We start from the raw sequence: 18465 nt of genomic DNA, 5'->3' as shown, positions 1-18465 counted from the left end.
ATTTTCCACCTTAGTTCAGGTGATGAACCAAATTCAGTGCGAGTTGCTTCTATTTGCACTACAGCTGAAATGCCCCAAGATATTCCCACTGAATTTCATTAAACTCTCTGCTTTTACAGCCATCACCAACATAGTACCTAAATTCCTTTATTTATTAACACCATTTGTTGCATAAGTATCAGGATAGTTATACCTAAACAATGCAAATGCCATGCAGTATCAATGGAAACAAGTGCAGAACAGCACTAGCATCACCATTGTACAGTTGATCTGTGTTACTGATTGATTGCATGACTTATCTCAGCTCAAAGTAATGAAGCCTTATTCCTCTTAGTCTTAGTCTGGTGCACCGGTGCTCACAGTTTTGGCCCTGAAGGCTGGATGAATGGCATGGGACCATCCTGCATGCCTGACTTAGTGCTCAGGGCCATGGCAAGATCTGTGGGGAGTCCCCCAGGCCAGATTACATGGTACATTATCTGACCAATGTCCAATGTGGACATTAGTTGACATGTAGGCTGGGGACTGAGCATTAATCACAAACCAATCCTTGTTCTGTATATACTCATCCTACTAACTTCTCTATGGTCCACCAGGAGCAGATGTTGTACAACAATATCTGCTTTTAGGCCATTACAAGGTCTTTTCAGCCTTGATTCTCTTTACTGTCTACTTTCCAGTGAGGGTTGGTAATGAACATGGTAATGTTTTCATCCCCAAAAGTTAAAGGGAGGGATTAGCTGATGTGAGATACAAGTACAAAAAATGTCAGGGACTGTTCATCCACAGTAGAGTGAACGAGACGTTGAATATTCTGCTTCTCTCAGAATAACTGAGAAAAATCCCACTTCTAGTAACTGTAGTCACGCAATCCAGATAGTGTCAGTGGGCACATACAGATGCACATCCAAAGCAGAATTGTGTCTACTGGTTGCACTTTCAAGACTGCCCACATGATTTACACACATAAAAAAGGCGCTAGCCAGAAACCAAAATTGTGTGGTATTGGCAGTTTTTTGTATGGTGCTGGCATTTTTTTTTCACTCTAAATTGGAACAGAACTGAAACCACCAGAAATATGTTGGTGAAAAATACAAAGGAGAGAAGAGAAGAACACAAGTTAGATCCCTACTGCAGAGCAGCTGGTGGGATCCTTGTTAGGGCATTCACATGGGAGGCACAGGTTCAAGCTTCTGATCCAGTTTAAGCAAGGAATGGACTTGAATTTGAGCCTTCCACATTCCCTGTGTATATCTGAAACCCCTCACTACTAGCTATTCTGCTGAAGCTGCTCTCACTCTGACTGTCAAAACTCCAACTTGTACCTTAGTAGCCAGGCCAATATACTTCTGTAAAACACTTTGGTTTTGAAAAAAAATGCATTTTTGACAGAATAATCTTTTCAAACAAATATTTGCAATCATCTCTTCTTCGGTATGCATGTTCCTCTGACATATAGTGGGGATTCTGCTTCTAAGTCATTAAGACACCATGAAAATCCTATACACTGTCTCCAGATATTGTCTGTATGAATTAATGTTCATCAGACCCACAAACATACATTCATACTTTGACAATACCTCCAGACCACAGTACTCTACTAAGACTGAGAAGGAATTGCACTATGAAACAGGAAGACACTAGCTAGTGTGATATACTGTACCAAACCGTCGATGCAGTTGAGCTTAAAGTGAAACATAATTTGCATTGTACTCAGTTTCAGAGAAAGACGGTGGAAGGGGAGGGGGGAAATGGTCCTGGTTACTGTTCATCTTCTGACATCAGAAACCTCCGATGCAGCATGCGAGATTGCCGTCGTGAAATCCCTGATCAAGAATATGAAGCGTCTTCCCCTCTTCGCAGCTGCGTCCTGCCTCACGCCCCCAGGTCCATTTTTCTTCGTACGGCGAATGATGAAGCTTTTTTTCCAGATCACATGAGCCAGGATGAAGGGGGAAAATCCTGCTAGGAACCAAGATGGGCTACAAGTTTGAATGCGATCAAGGGGAGATACAGATTGTTACACTGAAGACTATATAAGAATGTGCTCACCACAAGAGCAAACATTTTTCCAGGTGAATGACTCTCATGAAGCAGCCATAAAGATGACTGAAGACTCTGTTTCAAGGAGGCCCATGGCCACTGACAAATCATATTTCTATTTCACCACTGCTTTCCTCTCTGTCTGCCTCGTGTTTGCCCTAGCAACCATCATGATCTTAATTGTTCAGAAGACGGTAAGCAATTTCCACCTTTTCTCCTTGGTTTCTTTTTCCTTCTGCTGTCAAAAGAAAGTTTCTTGTAATCAAAAAAAAAAAAAGTCTCTTTTCTCCTAAAATCATATGAATTAGGTAGAGAAGGGGTGGGAAATGAGGGAGATAGAAAAAAGCTGGAATGGAAATATTTTTCCTCTAGGTACCAAACTAATTTTTTATGCACCATTAATTCTATACAAGAAAGACAGAAACAGTTCATGCTCTGGGCTCTAAGTCAACAACTGGGCATCAGGGACAAGACTAAAACTCTTATGGGGGCAGGATATAAGATTACTAACTACTTCAGAGTTTCTTGAACTTCTTGCTGAAGACTCTGGAACTGCTCACTAGAAGGAACAGGATACAGAAGTAGACAGATGATGAGACTGATCCAGCCCAGCAATTCCTATCTTCCCATGGTAGTTAATTGATTGCTACGGTGCACAGCACCTCAGTGCATATGACACCAAATATTTATATGAAATGGTGATTTACAGGAAAAAATAGAGGAGCAAAAGCACTTTATGGTCAATTCTTGAAAGCATTCAAACTTCAAAATCAGTGAAAGAGAAAAAGACCTGGTAAGAAACTGAAGGTGGAGAACAGATATTTTCTTCAGACTGTGTTTGAAAGGAAAGGGAAAGTCTGCTGAGGTTCAGGGACGCAGAGAGGGCATTGTAAGCTAGCAAGAGTGGCAGAAGGGAATGTGCTTGAAGTCACGGTGCCAAGGCTGTGGGGAAGAACAGGAGTTCAGTTCAAAATGATGATAGGGAGCAGTGAATGTGAGGCAGGCTAAAGGCAAGACTGTGTAAGCTTTTGAAAATAAGAGGACAGCTCTGAGCTGGGAAGAATGAGGAGCCAATGCATTTTTTGCAAGGGAAACAGCAAGTGGTCATCTTTCTTGGTTGAGTAAATTAACAACGGTGGACAAAATCCTGGCTCTGTTGAAGTCAGTGAACATTTTGCCATTAATTGAAATAGTCTTAAGAGTTGTATAGTAAATCCAAGCTCTGGTGGACCCATTAATATGACTTTTAGACAGAATATATTTTGGGGGGGAAAAAACAGCTTAAGATCTTGGTACATAAAAGAAAGTTGACCTGAAAAACACTGCCCTTCAGCAAATTGCTTTTCTTGATTTATTAATTCTAGTATGTGTGTAAATGTGTGCATGAGAGAGGGAGAAAAATTACCTACACATTTGTGAGAAAAGATACCTGTGAGGCCTGATTTGTCTCTCCATTATACCAAGGTGATTGAGGAGCCACTTAATTGAAATCAGTGTTGTTACACCAACATAAAACATGAATGTATTCTTGAATTCATGTATCAGAATGAGATGCAGGCATTTTATTATAATAATCAGATAGTGGTACATTAAAGCAGAGCCTTCAAATAATGGACCAGTTAATTACTGAATTAGTGCAGATATTTTACACAAAGCAGATTTCATTAGTTCTTATTAATACTAAATTTAACACTAAATTAGCTCTCCAACAGGATAAATGCTGTTACCCTAAATGCAGCGGAATGATAATATTGAAGAATTAAGGATCTTCAATCTTCAATGCCCCCTCTGCGTCCCTGAACCTCAGCTGGTCAGGCCGCAGCTGGAGTACTGCGTCCAGTTCTGGGCGCCACACTTCGGGAGGGACGTGGAGAACCTGGAGAGGGTCCAGAGGAGGCCACTCGTATGGTTGAGGGCCTCCGTGGCCAGCCTATGAGGAGAGGCTGAGGGACCTGAATCTCTTCAGTCTCCGCAAGAGGAGACTCAGGGGGGATCTTGTGGCTGCCGACAACCTTATCGGGGCCAGCAGCAGGGACTCGGGGAAAGTCTTTTCATCAGGGCCCCCCTTGCAGTCACCAGGAACAATGGCCACAAGCTGAGGGAGGATAGGTTTAGGTTAGATATTAGGAAGAACTACTTCACAGTAAGGGTGGCCAGAGCCTGGACTAGGCTTCCCAGAGAGGTGGTGCTCTCACCTTCCCTGGAGATCTTCAAGAGGAGACTGGATGGGCACCTGGCTGGGGTCTTATGACCCCTGCCACCCCCAGTGCTCCTTCCTGCCCATGGCAGGGGTCGGACTCGATGATCTGTGTAGGTGCCTCCCGACTCATTGATTCTGTGATTCTATGATTCATTTCATAAAGGAACTCACTACAACAATTTTGCAAATAGGTTCGGAGAAGGAAAAAACAGGTCATCCAAGTGTGTGATGTAGTGATTTATTAAATCATTTTTATTTGCAAGGGGAATTTGGAAGTAAAGAACATTATTTCCTGGTCTTGCTTTCCATGACCTGAAAAGTCCACAATCCTGTTGCATTTCCTTGCATTTCCTTCAGTCTCTGTCCTTGAGGAACTACCTCTTCAGGTCCAGATAATGAATGATGACACTTTATGAGTTCTTCAGTGGGATGCAGTGTGCATTTGTAACACGCACCTTCCTTCGTGCTCAAGCAGTCAGTGTGAGAGGTGTCAGAAACTTCTTTGATAGCTATATTTGTTTCTCAGGTTGGGTGTTTTCTGGTCTGCATACAGTATTGGTCTACTGCATATGGTACCTCCACCTTGCAGGTGTTAATTGGAAGGTCTCGTCATGAGAGATGCATAGTTAGCTCTTTGGGTTTACTCCTATGAGAAAATGCAGACTCCCCAGCTACCCTTAAGTGAACTTACCCCTCAGGAAGGGGGCAGAATCTTGTATCATCAGACTGATGGGATATTTAGATTTTTTGTCTCAAGTTTTTTTCAGTTGCAAAACCACCTCATTGATGAATTCCCACTCATTTAGTTTGGACACACACTTGACTCAGGATTATACAGGGAGAAATTCAATAAATACTAGAGGAGGAGCTCTCAAATCATGGATTACACAACATAAACAACGAAAAATCCCTAACAATCCCAACTCATCTAAATCCAGTACAAATGTTATTAAATAACATTCATCTCGGTGCATTTTAGAGCACATCAAAATTGCGTAACACCCACTTCTTCAGAAAAGCGGCTTATAAAAACTTCCTGTTCAGGAAGCACAGAATCCTTGGAATCGTGTCTGGAAATAGTCGACTCGCTTCTTCATCGTCCAGAAAAACAGATCAACTGGAAATGTAGCACCTATACAGCTTTCAGATAAGGTCTTGTTTTTCATAAAAGTGAATGAGTTCATTAGAGAGGATTCATCCTTTTTTTTTTTGGTTTCGGTTACAAAAATCTCCTGCCTCCCCACCTCTTCCAGTGCTGTTATAGCCAAGAGCTCAGGGAAAACTGTTGGGCCAGAAATATACACTAATTATAGTGGAGCTCCTACTTTCAGTTAAACCATTCTACTAAAATGTTTCAGCAAATATGGTAAATTAGGCAACTATTTGTTGAGAGCCACCCTAGACTATACTCTATCAATAACCAGAGCGATACCTTGTTGCCTGACTCACAGTTGGTTGATCACTCTCAGTTTCAGAGGGTTTCGAAATGCTTGTCTTTTCAGCCTGACAACACCCTTTAATAAAGCTCTCCAGGCCTGGTACAGTAGTGATGTGCATGATTATAGGTGCATGTGCAATACTTACATTAAATGATCTAGTTTGTTTTCAAACTTGCTTTGTTTAAAATTCTAAAATAACGTTATCAGCCGGAATCGAGCCTGGGTCAGCCACGAACAAAAAATCACTTTTTCTTTTTCTACACAAAGATGTCCCAAATTGCATTAATTAGCACCCCCTGGTGGGCAATCTTGAAAGAGACAGAGAGAGAAAGAGCGAAAACACTGGGCGGTCATGGAAAATGAGGCAGAAGACAGAGTTGCATTTAGAAATGACCTTTTGTTGTGTTAATCTGAAGTGAAGTAGAAGGCCAAGTAGATCTGCACCTTATAGGCTAGCCAAAGTAGGTAGATATAAATATGTAAATATGCATGCATGCATGTATGTATGTATAGCACAAGCTTTCCTGGGCTGAAGCTCACTTCATCAGATGCTGTGGAAGGACATGTGCACAGCAGTGTATAAGAAGGAGAGAGAAATTTAGTGTATAAGGTGAAAATCTACCCTGCCTTTTTCCTGTAAGCAAACTAACACCGCTATCTACCTCCCTCTGCTCATGGAAAACATGCCATTTTCTTTTTATCTAGAACAAAACCCTGCCAAACAGAATGGAGGCATCATAGGGCTCAGCATGGGAAGACCATGCTGCTGCAATGTATACTGTAACTCTTCTGTATATACATAGAGTCCTTCACAGTCCAAGGCGGTCAGTCTGTTCCCTTTCACCCCCACTAAAGTCATGTATTGGTATTTACTCCGAAATTATTAATGATACCTCTTATCAGATACAGCACGAGGACTGAGAATATCATTCATTCTCAGCTCTGCCTCCAAATACCCGTGTGATTTGGGACCACTTATTTAAGCTGTCTCTGCTTTAGTTTCCCTAGCTATAAAACAAGAATAACCATTTTAAATATTGAAGTCTTTTTGCAATCTGTGGTTGAACAAAAAAAAGCACTGTTATGATGCAACTATGACCGGCACTTCGCAGCCTACGGTGTAACAAATATAATAGGATTACAAATTAAATAAATAGCTTATTATAGGCTTTTATGAAGTTTACCTTTCTTAACTTTCTTTAAGTTCAGAAATAATTTGACTGTCTTAACATTCTTGTATCTGTAAAGAACAGAAATATAGGGGACAACTGCTGTTTTCATGATTGCTTGAATCAGAATGAAATCCCAGTCTCCTTACAATGAATGGTAAAACGTCCATTAACCTTATTACTGCTAGAGTTTGCCCCTTAATTTCCAGATAAATTGAGTGGGCACAAATTTGGCTAAAGTGAATCAGAGGGGCAGATGCTCAGGCTCTCAGGACCTCAGACCTAATGATGCTGCCCCAATGATTTTTTCCATGGGACATTGTTTTCTGAGTGTTTTTAGATGGCTTCTATAAGAAAAATCACACATGTCAACACATTTGTGAAAACAGACCTTCAGTTCTCAGGAGCATTAGCCTATATCCTTGTTTCTGATACTTAAAGTAAGGAATTTCAACAGCCATAAAAGTCTGGCTTGCCTGAAAATCCCACAGACTTCATGCTGACTTCAGTGTAGCCAGAAATTTGACTTTATACTGAGTAAAAACCAGCAAATACACATGCATATCTGAATGTTTGTGCAAACACTGTATTCAAACCATTTAGGTTTCACGACCTGGGCTGAATGGTTTGTGACAACATAAGAGCTGGACCTGGTAGGGAATATCTTTTGGTGTTTCAGATTCTGGTTGAACCCCCCGCAAAAGGGTTGAGGTAGACTTCAGAGCAAGCACAACTATGGTACACTGAAGTCAGTGGAGTGACACCTTTTTACAAGAGCCTTGAGTTTGACCTTGCATGCAAGCTTTCTAAAGACATATAAAAGTATGTTTCCCTTTTCTGAATGCATATTTTACTAGGGCATGTGGCAGTATCTATCGTAACAATAATCTGCATACCTCACTGTTTTGTGCTGCATGATTGCTAAATTCTTATGGGTATTATTTCTTCCCAGTCAGGGGATATATGACCTTTGCAGGTTCTCTCACAAGGAAAGGGGAGTGCAAGAGACATTTATTAAGATGACTTTGATTAGACAACAGATGAGGCACCAGATTGATTTAATTTGAGAAGATTTTTGAGAAGCATTAAAAAGATGGCTTTCAATGACACCTGATTATCATTTTCTCTAATGAAGCAAACTCAAATTATCCTGCTTGCTGAGTAATGATTGAGATCATTCATCATCCACACCCAGAGCTGTTACAGACAGGCTGAAATTCATTTATAATGAGATTTTCCCCAAGCTTGTACTGTACAATTTAATCTCTTTTTGCTCCTAGAGGGTAACTCTTTACATTTCAAATTATAGCATTAAACTGAATCCTTCTTGCTATGGAAAAGGAAAATAACAGCAACAAGAACAATGTTTAGAAGCAAACACTAAAGTTTTATTGGGAAGTCTACTCAATTGATGCTGAAATAAAATGCATTAGTATCTGCTATTTTCATTTATTTGAAGACTTCCCAGGAGGAAATGTGATACATTAGTACATTTTAATTTCCTTCAAATCACCCTGACTGCATGGCAGGCAATGAGATGCTAGAATTCCTTTCCCTAACCTCCATCTCAGAGGAAAGTTTGAAAGGTGAATATTTCACACTAATGCTTATGTCTCCTTAGGTCTCAATCACTTTGAAAAGCACTCCCTTATAGGCAGGAGTGGACCCATCTCATTTTGCAGAATATAACTGCAGATCTAAGGTTTCCTTTTTCATGTGACCAAATTCAACAACTTTTACATGGCCTGGTGTTTAGAAGATTGACACTTAAATCCTAGCCCAAAAGATAGGGAGTCTGTACAATCTTTACCAAAAGAATCTATCTATGCAGTCTCAGCTCTCCCGCTGTAAAATAAGGATGACTTACCCTATGTTTTTCAGGGATGCTGTGAAGATGCAGACTGTTAATCAGACATTACATAACATGAACTACATAAGAAACAAGATAGATTTCTACCTGTGTGGCACTAACATCTACCGTTTGTGCTATGCCTCAGCTAGGAGCAGCCTCAGCTAGAAATGAGTATTTCGGTTTTCCAGTTTATCATGAATGACGAGTCACTGTCAGAAATTTTGGATGCTTTCAAGCTATGTAATCCCTTTAGTCTTGAGTCTTATAAACTGGACCTGGTATAGTCTCAAGGGTGATGTCTGCACTGGGCAGCTAGCACGAATGATCGGCACCCAAATTTGAGCAGCCTGGAAATGACAGTCCATGCTGCAAACCTGCACCCACATTTCTGTGTCCTCATGGTTTCTGCACTTGTCTGTGTTTGTCTGTGACACTGCTCGTGGCTCTGTATGTTGAGATGCTCTAGAGTTCTTCCTCTGGTAAACCACATCAATTATAGGAACCATTGAATAAATGGAAGTAGCATGCAGGAGATTTGCCCTGGAAATGAATAGTGTTCTAGTCTAAGATAAAGCACAGCTCTAGTTATAACCCCTACCCAAATAAGCACATATTTAAGGGTGTGTCTGTGTGTTGATGGGGGGGGGAAATGCACACATGGGAACACAGGCAAAGACTGCGGACTGGAGTACATTTCCTTGTGCATTATCAGTACTTTCTGCTAAAAAGATAAGAACACAGAGTGAAGAACCTTTCTTGTGTGGGTGTTTTTTGCCACTGTGCTTCCTGTCCCACGGAGAAGTAAGAGCAGAAAGGTGGAGAAAAGGGAAAACATACATTTCCATTTGACACTTGCAATGGTATAGTTACAGGGAGCTGAGATTTTTATTTTCATCCATCCCACTCCAGTCAAAGGGAGCAGGATTTGGCACTGGCAGGGTCCCCTACTTCAAGAGGCACATTGTTGTCTTCTATTCTGTGCTTCACAAACTTTGAAAAAATATATTTTTTGGACCTCGTGCTTCCATGTTTACACTAACACACACAGAACAGGAAAGCTGACTTCCCAACCATTTGAAAGAGAAAAAGCTCCCATTCAGAAGGGAAGAGACTCTTCAGGTCCCCAAAACATCTACTCAGCATAAGGTCTATATTGTGAACTTCAGGGGAAGGTGAAATCCCACCCGATACAGAAAGCTAGCAAGGAGCCTATACACTACTTGAGTCCTGCAGTGCCCCCTTTGAGCCAAACTGTGTCTTAAGTGCTTCAGAAGGCTTTGAAACAATTTTCATAACAAGGTTCAGTTTCACCCTTGAGAAATGGAGTATGATCAGAGGATAACTTGAAACTCATTCATGCCTTAAACAGAAACACTCATAGATACCAGAATAAACATATGTCCCTTTCTTTTCTTTCAGGGGCCTACTCCTGAAAAGCCAGGCAATACACTTCATTTTGTGGGAGGTAAGACGATACATGTAAATGACAATCAATGCATTTTGTCTGGCTTAGAATACAAATGATATCCAACATGGGAAAAAAACTAATTTGCAAATCTTAACATTTTACCGAAGCTCTCCTCTTGACGTAAAAGCCAAGCCAGTGGAAAAAAACTTGCAAATTACTTTGTACTGCCGGAAACCAATGCATGGCTGAGGAAATAACAAGCATTTCTGAATTTACCCCAATGTGTCATTGCACTAAAGCGTTTTTACCAACCAATATGAATATTAGTCTGATTATAAGGTGTTATTATAATGGCTCACTCCTGCACACGGAGGAGCATTGGATTTCATCTGGTCTAGGAATGGGTTTACATTCATTGTTGCTTTTTTCAAAACCACCTGGGGCTCAATTACCTGCCCTATATTCAAATAGTACTTGATTCACATTCTTACTAGTGGCTGTGAGAAAGTGGGAGAAAAAAAAAAAGCAGGTGGGATAAAATGAGAACTACAGAGAGACAAAGGATAAACAGGGTGAGTAGAATGGGAAGAAAAAATATTTTCTATTGCCTGTAGTATTTCAAAGTTCTGCTCTGACTTATGCTGCTATAAATCTGGAGTAACTAGTGATTTTGTTGCTATCATCTATCTTTCTTTAAGACCCCTAGCACAGTGTATTTTAGCAGGTCACAAATATTTCCAAATTACATTCACTACTGCTTCAGAAGGAAGGGAAATATTAATACCCATTTTACAGATGGGAAACCAAAGTACAGAGATTTATAAATTTTTGTACAAAACCTGTGACAAATTCAAGAGTTTAATAAAAAGCTCCTGAGCACTTCTACAGTGCCTTAATCACCAGACCAGCCCTCATCCTACTCAGCATTTCCATACAACAAATATGACAGTATTTGGTCAAATATATATTTTAACCAATAAACTCATCTATCCCAAAATGTCCTTGGGGCAACCTTTCCATCCAGTATGTATAGACCAGCCTTTGTAGCACCATAGGTATATCTCACAGATTGTTCTTGTTTTAAAACTCAGCCCCTCTCCCCCTAGAAATAAGCCATTATTTTAATGTACCAAGTTTGGGTAAAAGGAAAGATAAGTTGGGTTTAAATTCTGATTTTAATGCACTAGGGAAAATTCAGAGGATGTCTTTAGCTGAATTATACTAATATGACTGAGATTGATAGACATCACAAAATAAGATTTATAATCTCCTCTCCTCTCTGCCAACAAAGAAAAGCTTGTAAATCTTACTTCTCTGTAATTAGATCACTTCTAGTCTCTACACACTATTCTCAAGAAGAAGAAAAACAGGGAGCAACTGAGTGAATATATGTACTGGAAGGGACTTTCTGGAGGCTAGAGCTCCAGCTGCTGTGAATATAGCTCCACTGAAGTTACTGGACTTAGGTTGATTTTCAGCAGCTGAGTTTTATACTTAATTAGCAAGAAACAAATGGAACTGTAATAGTAAATGTTTTCCACTGACAGGAACCAATGAAAAGCAGGTGCAAAGACAGAGCAAGTCAATTGATATTTGAATCCAGAGGTAATGACACAATAATTCTCAATGGCAGAGGGGAGATTTAGCACTAATTGCAACCTTTTTTCATACCAACCAGTTTATGCCAATTGTCATTTCTTATCCTGAATAACCTGGGTTGCCTCAGCCTTAGTTCATAAGATACCATAGCATTAGATAAAACCCTTTCTGTCTCTTGGCCAAGTAGAATCACATGCTCTCCCAAAAATCTGCTGGTAAATCTTAAATAGCCATGACCAGAAAGAAGAGGTGAAGGGTAGAAAATTAGATTGATGATTTAGAAGTAGTTTCAGAAAGCTATTTGTTACTATTAAAAATGTTGTTGTTACTATTATTAAAGGACTAGTTAAGTTGTAGAGAATGAGAACATAGTAAAAATGCATGGGGTGTCCTACTGCTCAAGAAGACCAGAAGACTAGATATGGTAGAAAGAGAAAGACCAGATATATTAGAAGACCAGATATGGTAGAAAGCAGAAGAATGGCTCCCTGACAGATTTGTCTTTTCCATTTGATGGATATGGTCAATTAAAAATGCAAAGATAAACTGATAAGTCAAATAAGCACTGGCAGGAACTGAAGAAAGTCTGTGGCATAAAAAATACAGCATAATACCAAATATCTGTGGTGTGTTAGGATATATCACAAGAGCACTGCATGAATTGGAAACGGATTCTTTTACAAGCGCGTGGGTCCTTTTCAAAACAACACTGCTGGGCCCTTCAAAAACACTGAGGAAGTTGTTAACACTGTTCATTTAGGGATGCTTTATTCTTAATTAAACCCACATTAGTAACTGTGCCCCTCTAAGAGGCTGGATGGTGGAGGGAACTGGTGATAATAATACTGATGTTGATGGGCCTGATTCTTGTTTGCCCTAAAGCTACTTTGTAAAATATTGATTCATAGATTGTTAGGGGCTGGAAGGGACCCCACCAGATCATTGGGTCCAGCCCCTCACCCCGCACTAAGTAGAAAAGACAATTGGGGTCAGGTGACCCCAGCTAGGTGACCATCCAGTCTCCTCAATGATGTTTTTAAGTGCCAGTGATTTATTTTTTCTCAAAAGTTAAAGCTCCTCTGCATAACTAGAGGAGTGAGAATTGAAAGCATAATATATGATAGTATGTGTTTTGTGTATACAAAAATACCTCATGCAGCTCACATACAGAGCAATGCAGTAAAGAGAGCATCAAAGTTGCAAAGTAAAAAAAAAAAATCAAACATTAGAAAGGTCAGATGTGTATTTCCCCGTGCAACCAGAATTCTGTCCTTTTGTGTTTGTGTCTTACGCATCGAGGGAAGAGAGGCTGTAGTAGAAAAAATGACAGATGCTCATGCAAATAAAAGGTATATCATATGTGAATACACAAGTAAACAGGCATAGCTTCTTTTCTAAGTCAATCCAGTGGCGTTAAACATGTACACTCAAATTTCACCTTGCATTTCATTTAGGCTCCATATGCTGTTGTATATCACTAACTAAATACCAATAGGTACTTAAAAGCCGTTTATGGGGGTGAATATATTCCTTACTTAACTGTCAATCCTCAATGGATAAGTTTGAATCCATCTGCAGACATTTACTTGAGAAGGATGCATTGCCAGCTAATTAAATGTTTATCTGAAAAAGTACCACCAATCATCTTGAAATCTCTTTATACTAGTTAGTAGAAAGGCACAAGGAACAGAGAGAAAAATCTTATTAAATAATCATTCATAAAATGTGTTCTTTGTAGTTGTAGAACCCATTTCAAATTTAGAATGCATTTTCTATGTTCATTCATGCCTTTCTTCATAATAACTTTCTGCTTAGCAACTAGGGGCTTTTGGTGTTCGGCTCTCAGTGCCTCCCCAATACACATGTCCCTCGGTAGAGCTACCTCTGAGGCATATGTCTCCTTCTTGCTGATCTGTTGTTATTCCCTGAGTCTTGAAGACATGGCACCAAACTCTGCTCTCATTTACACAAGAATAAACCTGGAAATATGTTCCTGTTTCGCTGAATGTGAAAAACTGAATTTCAGGAGCTGTGGAGGACCAGATTTTTAAACATGATTAATTACCCATCTTATTCTTTCAAAGGGTATAAGATCCCTGAATAAAAATCTGGCCCTGAGTGCTCAAGAACTACATGCCAAATTCTGATTTCCCTTAGACCATAATAAATCAGAATGAAGTCATCAGGGTAATTCCAGATTTACAGGAATATAGTTGACAGCATAAAATGGTCTCATGAGCTAGAACCAAGTCTCCTTCATACCAGTTGAGTTATATGCACCAGTTATTCCAATGGTGCATGTGGAAGCCAAATCAAATTGTAGGGTGGTAGACTCTTTAGAGTATCAGACCAGGCCGACAGACATGGATAATAGTAGAGAGACACCCTATAAAGTCCATGCATTTATATATATACTGTGAAGGAGACAAAATTACATTGCAATGACTTTAGTACTCAGATTGGTGGACAGGTTTGGGATTGCCCTCAGCTTCCCAAATCACAATCAGAGAAATCAATTTATCCATGAACCTCTGCTTTTTTATTAAAAGAGTCTCAGAACATGGGTTGTGTCACTCAGTTTAAAATTTGGGCAAGTTTAGGCTTGCAAATGCTAGGAAGAATGTACCAGAAAGCTTTGGTTTCACTCGGCACCAAGCTTACCTTCATGACCAAAAGCATATGCTTATTCAGGCAGAAGATGAAGACAGATAAATTCAAACTGGAAATAAAGCACAAGGTTTTTCTAAGTAAATGTGATTAATTGTTGAAACAAACTGCTATGGGAGATGGTGCATACTTCATCTCCATCTCTTCAGATTAAGAGTGATATCATGAGCTACAGGGCTCAATAAAAGAATAAATTATATGACCTCTGGTACACAGGAAGTCAGACAGGACAACAGACCAGACTTCTGTGGATGTTTAAAGCCAGTATCATATAAGCTGGGTTTTTTTAGGAATACAAAGTTTTAGGTGAACGGGGACTCATAAGACATTTTTTTCAAACCTAGAAGAGAAGATGAAATAATCAATTATATTGCTACTATTGTGGGATTAGAGTGTTGTTGCAGCTGATAACATTAAATATTATACAGCATTGTAACTTCCCAATAAAAATATCCACAGCACTTTTCATCTGTTGCTCTCAAAGTGCTTTACAAACTCTCTCAGTATATCCTAGTTACGGGTGAAGAAATTGATGCAGACGGTGGTGAAGTGATTTTTTCCAAAGCCACCCTGCACAGTCAAGAACAGCATGAGTGACTGGTGCCTCCTGAATCTGGGGGGGCACCCGCAGAAGCCGCTGATCCTGTCGGGGGGGGCACCAGCCCTACCAACAGCATCAGTGTCAACCACTGGGGGGCACCGGCCCTGTCAGGGGGGGCATGTGCACCCCCGTGCACCTCCCTACCAGTCGCCTATGAAGAACAGAACTGCCTTCTCCCATGTGCCAGCAGTAGCGTAACTGTGGGGGCAAATGGAGCAGGTGCCCTGTGTGCTGCCTTTGTGGAGGGGCACCAGAAAAAAGCTGTGACCACAGTGGTGTCTGACTGCACTTCTGCAATTGGCATGGCAGTAGCTGGTGCTGCCCCACGTGTTACAGAGTTGCCCAGCTACACTCCTGTGTGCCAGTATCCTGTTCTTTGCACTAGACCTTGCTGCTGACTTTTAATCAGCTGCCTGGTGACTCAGTTTACATTTCTGTACAAGTACCTGTATGCATGTGCAGATATCTGGCCTTCAAATTCTTCCTACCTTAAAGATACATTCTGTTGAATAACATGGCCTGATGAAGGACACCTGATGCCTGAAGCCTGGTCCAACAGCTCTCCCAATCATGCAGGTCATCCAGGAAAAGACATCACAAAAAGGCCTTGCCTCCCAGACATTTCCTGAACCATCGTGGCTACTACAGCACTCAAATCATACCTTGAATAACACCACAGTCCTCTGTAACACACCCTTTTGCTTGTGCAGCAGGTGAAATCTGAGTCCTGTGCTCAGCAACAGTGCAAAAGAAGCTGCCCTTTAGCTGTTGGCTGTGTCATAGCAGATATGTTGGGTGTGTCAAACAGGCAGCCTTAGGTAGTCTGGCAGGTAGATATCACATCCCTGAGGAGTGATTCCCTTGAATGCTAGCATCTAACCTGATCACAGCAATCGTCATAATGACAGTACAAATATTGAGATTCTCCTGACATAAATAGCTTCTTTGGAAATGCTAGATATGGCTTCCATTTAGGGCTTCCTTCCCCCTGTCACAGTGTGCTGTAGTTCTGTCAGTCAAACAGGGCATGAATGCAGCTTGCAAAGGTTTTCAACATTTAGCCCCAGACTGCGGCCTCTGGCTTAGTATAATTTACTTTGGTTTAAAACCAATGCAGGAAGAGGATTTGGCCAGAGGCTTGAAAGTGCACACTGATCTCTGCCTAATGTTGAACATTCTTGTATTGGTTTTACAATCACGGCTGTCCCCTGCCTTCGCTTACAGCTGATTTACTGTGTGGACCAGAACAATTAACAAAAGAAGCAAAAGTGGAAAGTGATTGTAAGCAGCCCCAGCCCAGCCACATAAGCTCAGGAAATGCTTATTTACAACTAGGCTTTGTTTTTTCCATACCTGGTTTTCTCAGAACTACAGCTGATGTCACCAAATAAATATATTTTTTTAAAACTTGCTGACGTCAATGAAGGCAAGTTCAGGCATGCAAACAAAAGGTACAGTCACTTCAGCTCAGAGCTGATTGTGAGAGATGAACATAACTCATGAACACAGCTCCTTGAAAGATTAGGTTATTTATGTCAAGACAGCTTTTTTTGGCCAGCTCAGCAGAACTTGCAGGGATGGAGATTTAAATGTCAAGCTGTGCAGCGGAGAGTGTGTGTGTGTGTGTGTGTGTGTGTGTGTGTGTCCGGGGGGGGTTGGGGTTCTTTTTTTTCCAGTTGTGTGTTTGGGAGCTGGAGGGTGGGGGGGTGTTGCTTCTTTGTTTCGTTTGGTTTGTTTTTTGTGGCTTTTTTCTCTTTTGCTCTGTAGAGTAAATCCCACTGAGTTCCTGAAAAAAACAAATTCTGTTCTCCCGTCTGCAGGCTAGGCAACATTTTTAAAGATCTAATCCTATTAGGATTGTTAGTATAAAATATGTTTCAGAAGGAGTTTTTTCTGTACTGCATGTATTTTTGTAGAGAATGTAGATCCCAACACTTGCCACAACTGCATTGAACAGTGAGAGGAACATCTGATACATGAGATTTATTCCTCTGGCTGGAGGTTAGGTTCCCAAATCCCACTAACTGTTTTTGTGCAAAAGGCCCCAAACTCCCTTTGACTGCTTGACAATTTTTAGCCTCTGTGTTTTTAGTGGTATTTCATTACATTCATTCATATGTTCATAACCTGCCTGACCCTTGAAGGGTATGCATGTATACACCTGGTCAGTCACTAGGGTTACAGTTACCTACTCAGCTGCTTTCCACTTGACCCAGGCCCTGATAATGTTCTATAATTCTATGATCTTTTAAAAGCAAGGCTGAGTGGAAGTAACTACATCAACTGCAGTGGAGCTACTCTAGCTTTAATACTGTTGTCAATGAACACAGTGCTTGGCAAAATTATAACGATCCTCAAAAAAATGATGCCTGCTTTACCCAGGATAAGTTAAGGCATTGGACAATTTAAGTGAGGTGAGGTTGCAGATCTTGAACCAAATTCTCTGTTGATGCAAAACAGCACAGCTCCCTTAAAACAGGAGAATTTGGCTCCATAAGGTCAGATTAAAACATAGGATAAAGGAACCTTGACTCTCATCCCAATAGACACACTCCTTCCATATTGGTCTTAGAACCAAGAGATGTTTTCTTTATGCCTTATGTAATTCTATGTGATCTAGACCAGTGATTTAAAAAAAAATTAGCCATGTACTCCTTTACCTGAAAAATATTGCTGTTTGTATCCCCTACACCCAACATCCCCGTGCTTATTCATTTCTTAGAAATGATGTTGACACCAAAGTCAACACAATACTCATTGCATGTTGATCAATCAGAAGCTCTACTAGCATTAATAAAATGTAGACATGTCCCCCCAAGCAAAGAGCCATGTATCCCCAGGGGGTATGCAGACGCCAGTTTGAAAACCACTGGTCCAGACAAAGAACAGACAATGCAACATGAAATCAGCAATCATCCATCTGGATATATTGACTAATGATGCACTGAGATATATTTCCTAGAATATTTGTCCTGGTTGATTACACCCAAGTGTTAACAAAGGCTTTCACAGCAGGTGCACAAAAAGGAGAGATGCAAAAGCTTTCCACCTTACATGCTTAAAGGAATGAAAATTAGCAGAGATGTCAATAAGAGGATAATACATGAAAGTGTCTTTTGTTAAGGGAGTTTAAGCCTACAAACAGCAGATTTCAAACTGCTAGAATGTGAAATTCAATCATTTCAATAGTGATTGAACTCAGCCATCAAGTACCTCCCTTCAACCAGTAGGGGGATCTGTTCTCCTGCTTTTCAGGAACAGGAAAAAGAAATACTGTACTCTAGGCCCAGTATCTGGTTCATCTCCAGTAGCATTCATGGAAAAAAAACTCTGTTGCGTAACTTTTGTAGCACTGCATCACGCTTGTAAAGCATCCATTTCTCATTGCCTCATCATTTCATAGATTTCATAGACATTAGGGCTGGAAGGGACCTTGGGAGATCATCGAGTCCAGCCCCCTGCCCAAAGGGCAGGAAGTCAGCTGGGG

At 40.6% G+C, this 18465-nt stretch overlaps 1 protein-coding gene across 1 annotated transcript in view; it reads left to right on the top strand.

Annotated features, from left to right (window-relative positions):
* The first annotated feature begins 1788 nt into the window (after positions 1-1788).
* The window catches only part of TNFSF8 (tumor necrosis factor superfamily member 8), a 19805-nt gene continuing 3128 nt past the window's right edge, over positions 1789-18465 (top strand). Inside the window, exons 1-2 of the mRNA XM_019541101.1 lie at positions 1789-2237; positions 10123-10168. Coding sequence (XP_019396646.1) covers positions 1995-2237; positions 10123-10168 — 289 coding nt within the window. The 5' untranslated portion in view covers positions 1789-1994. The remainder of the gene's footprint in view (positions 2238-10122; positions 10169-18465) is intronic.

The sequence above is a fragment of the Crocodylus porosus genome, unplaced genomic scaffold (genome assembly GCF_001723895.1).
Source record: "Crocodylus porosus isolate Cpor-Errol unplaced genomic scaffold, CroPor_comp1, whole genome shotgun sequence".
Classification (NCBI taxonomy): domain Eukaryota; kingdom Metazoa; phylum Chordata; order Crocodylia; family Crocodylidae; genus Crocodylus; species Crocodylus porosus.
The sequence above is the reverse complement of the archived record's forward strand: the minus strand, read 5'-3'. Positions and strand labels throughout refer to the sequence as shown.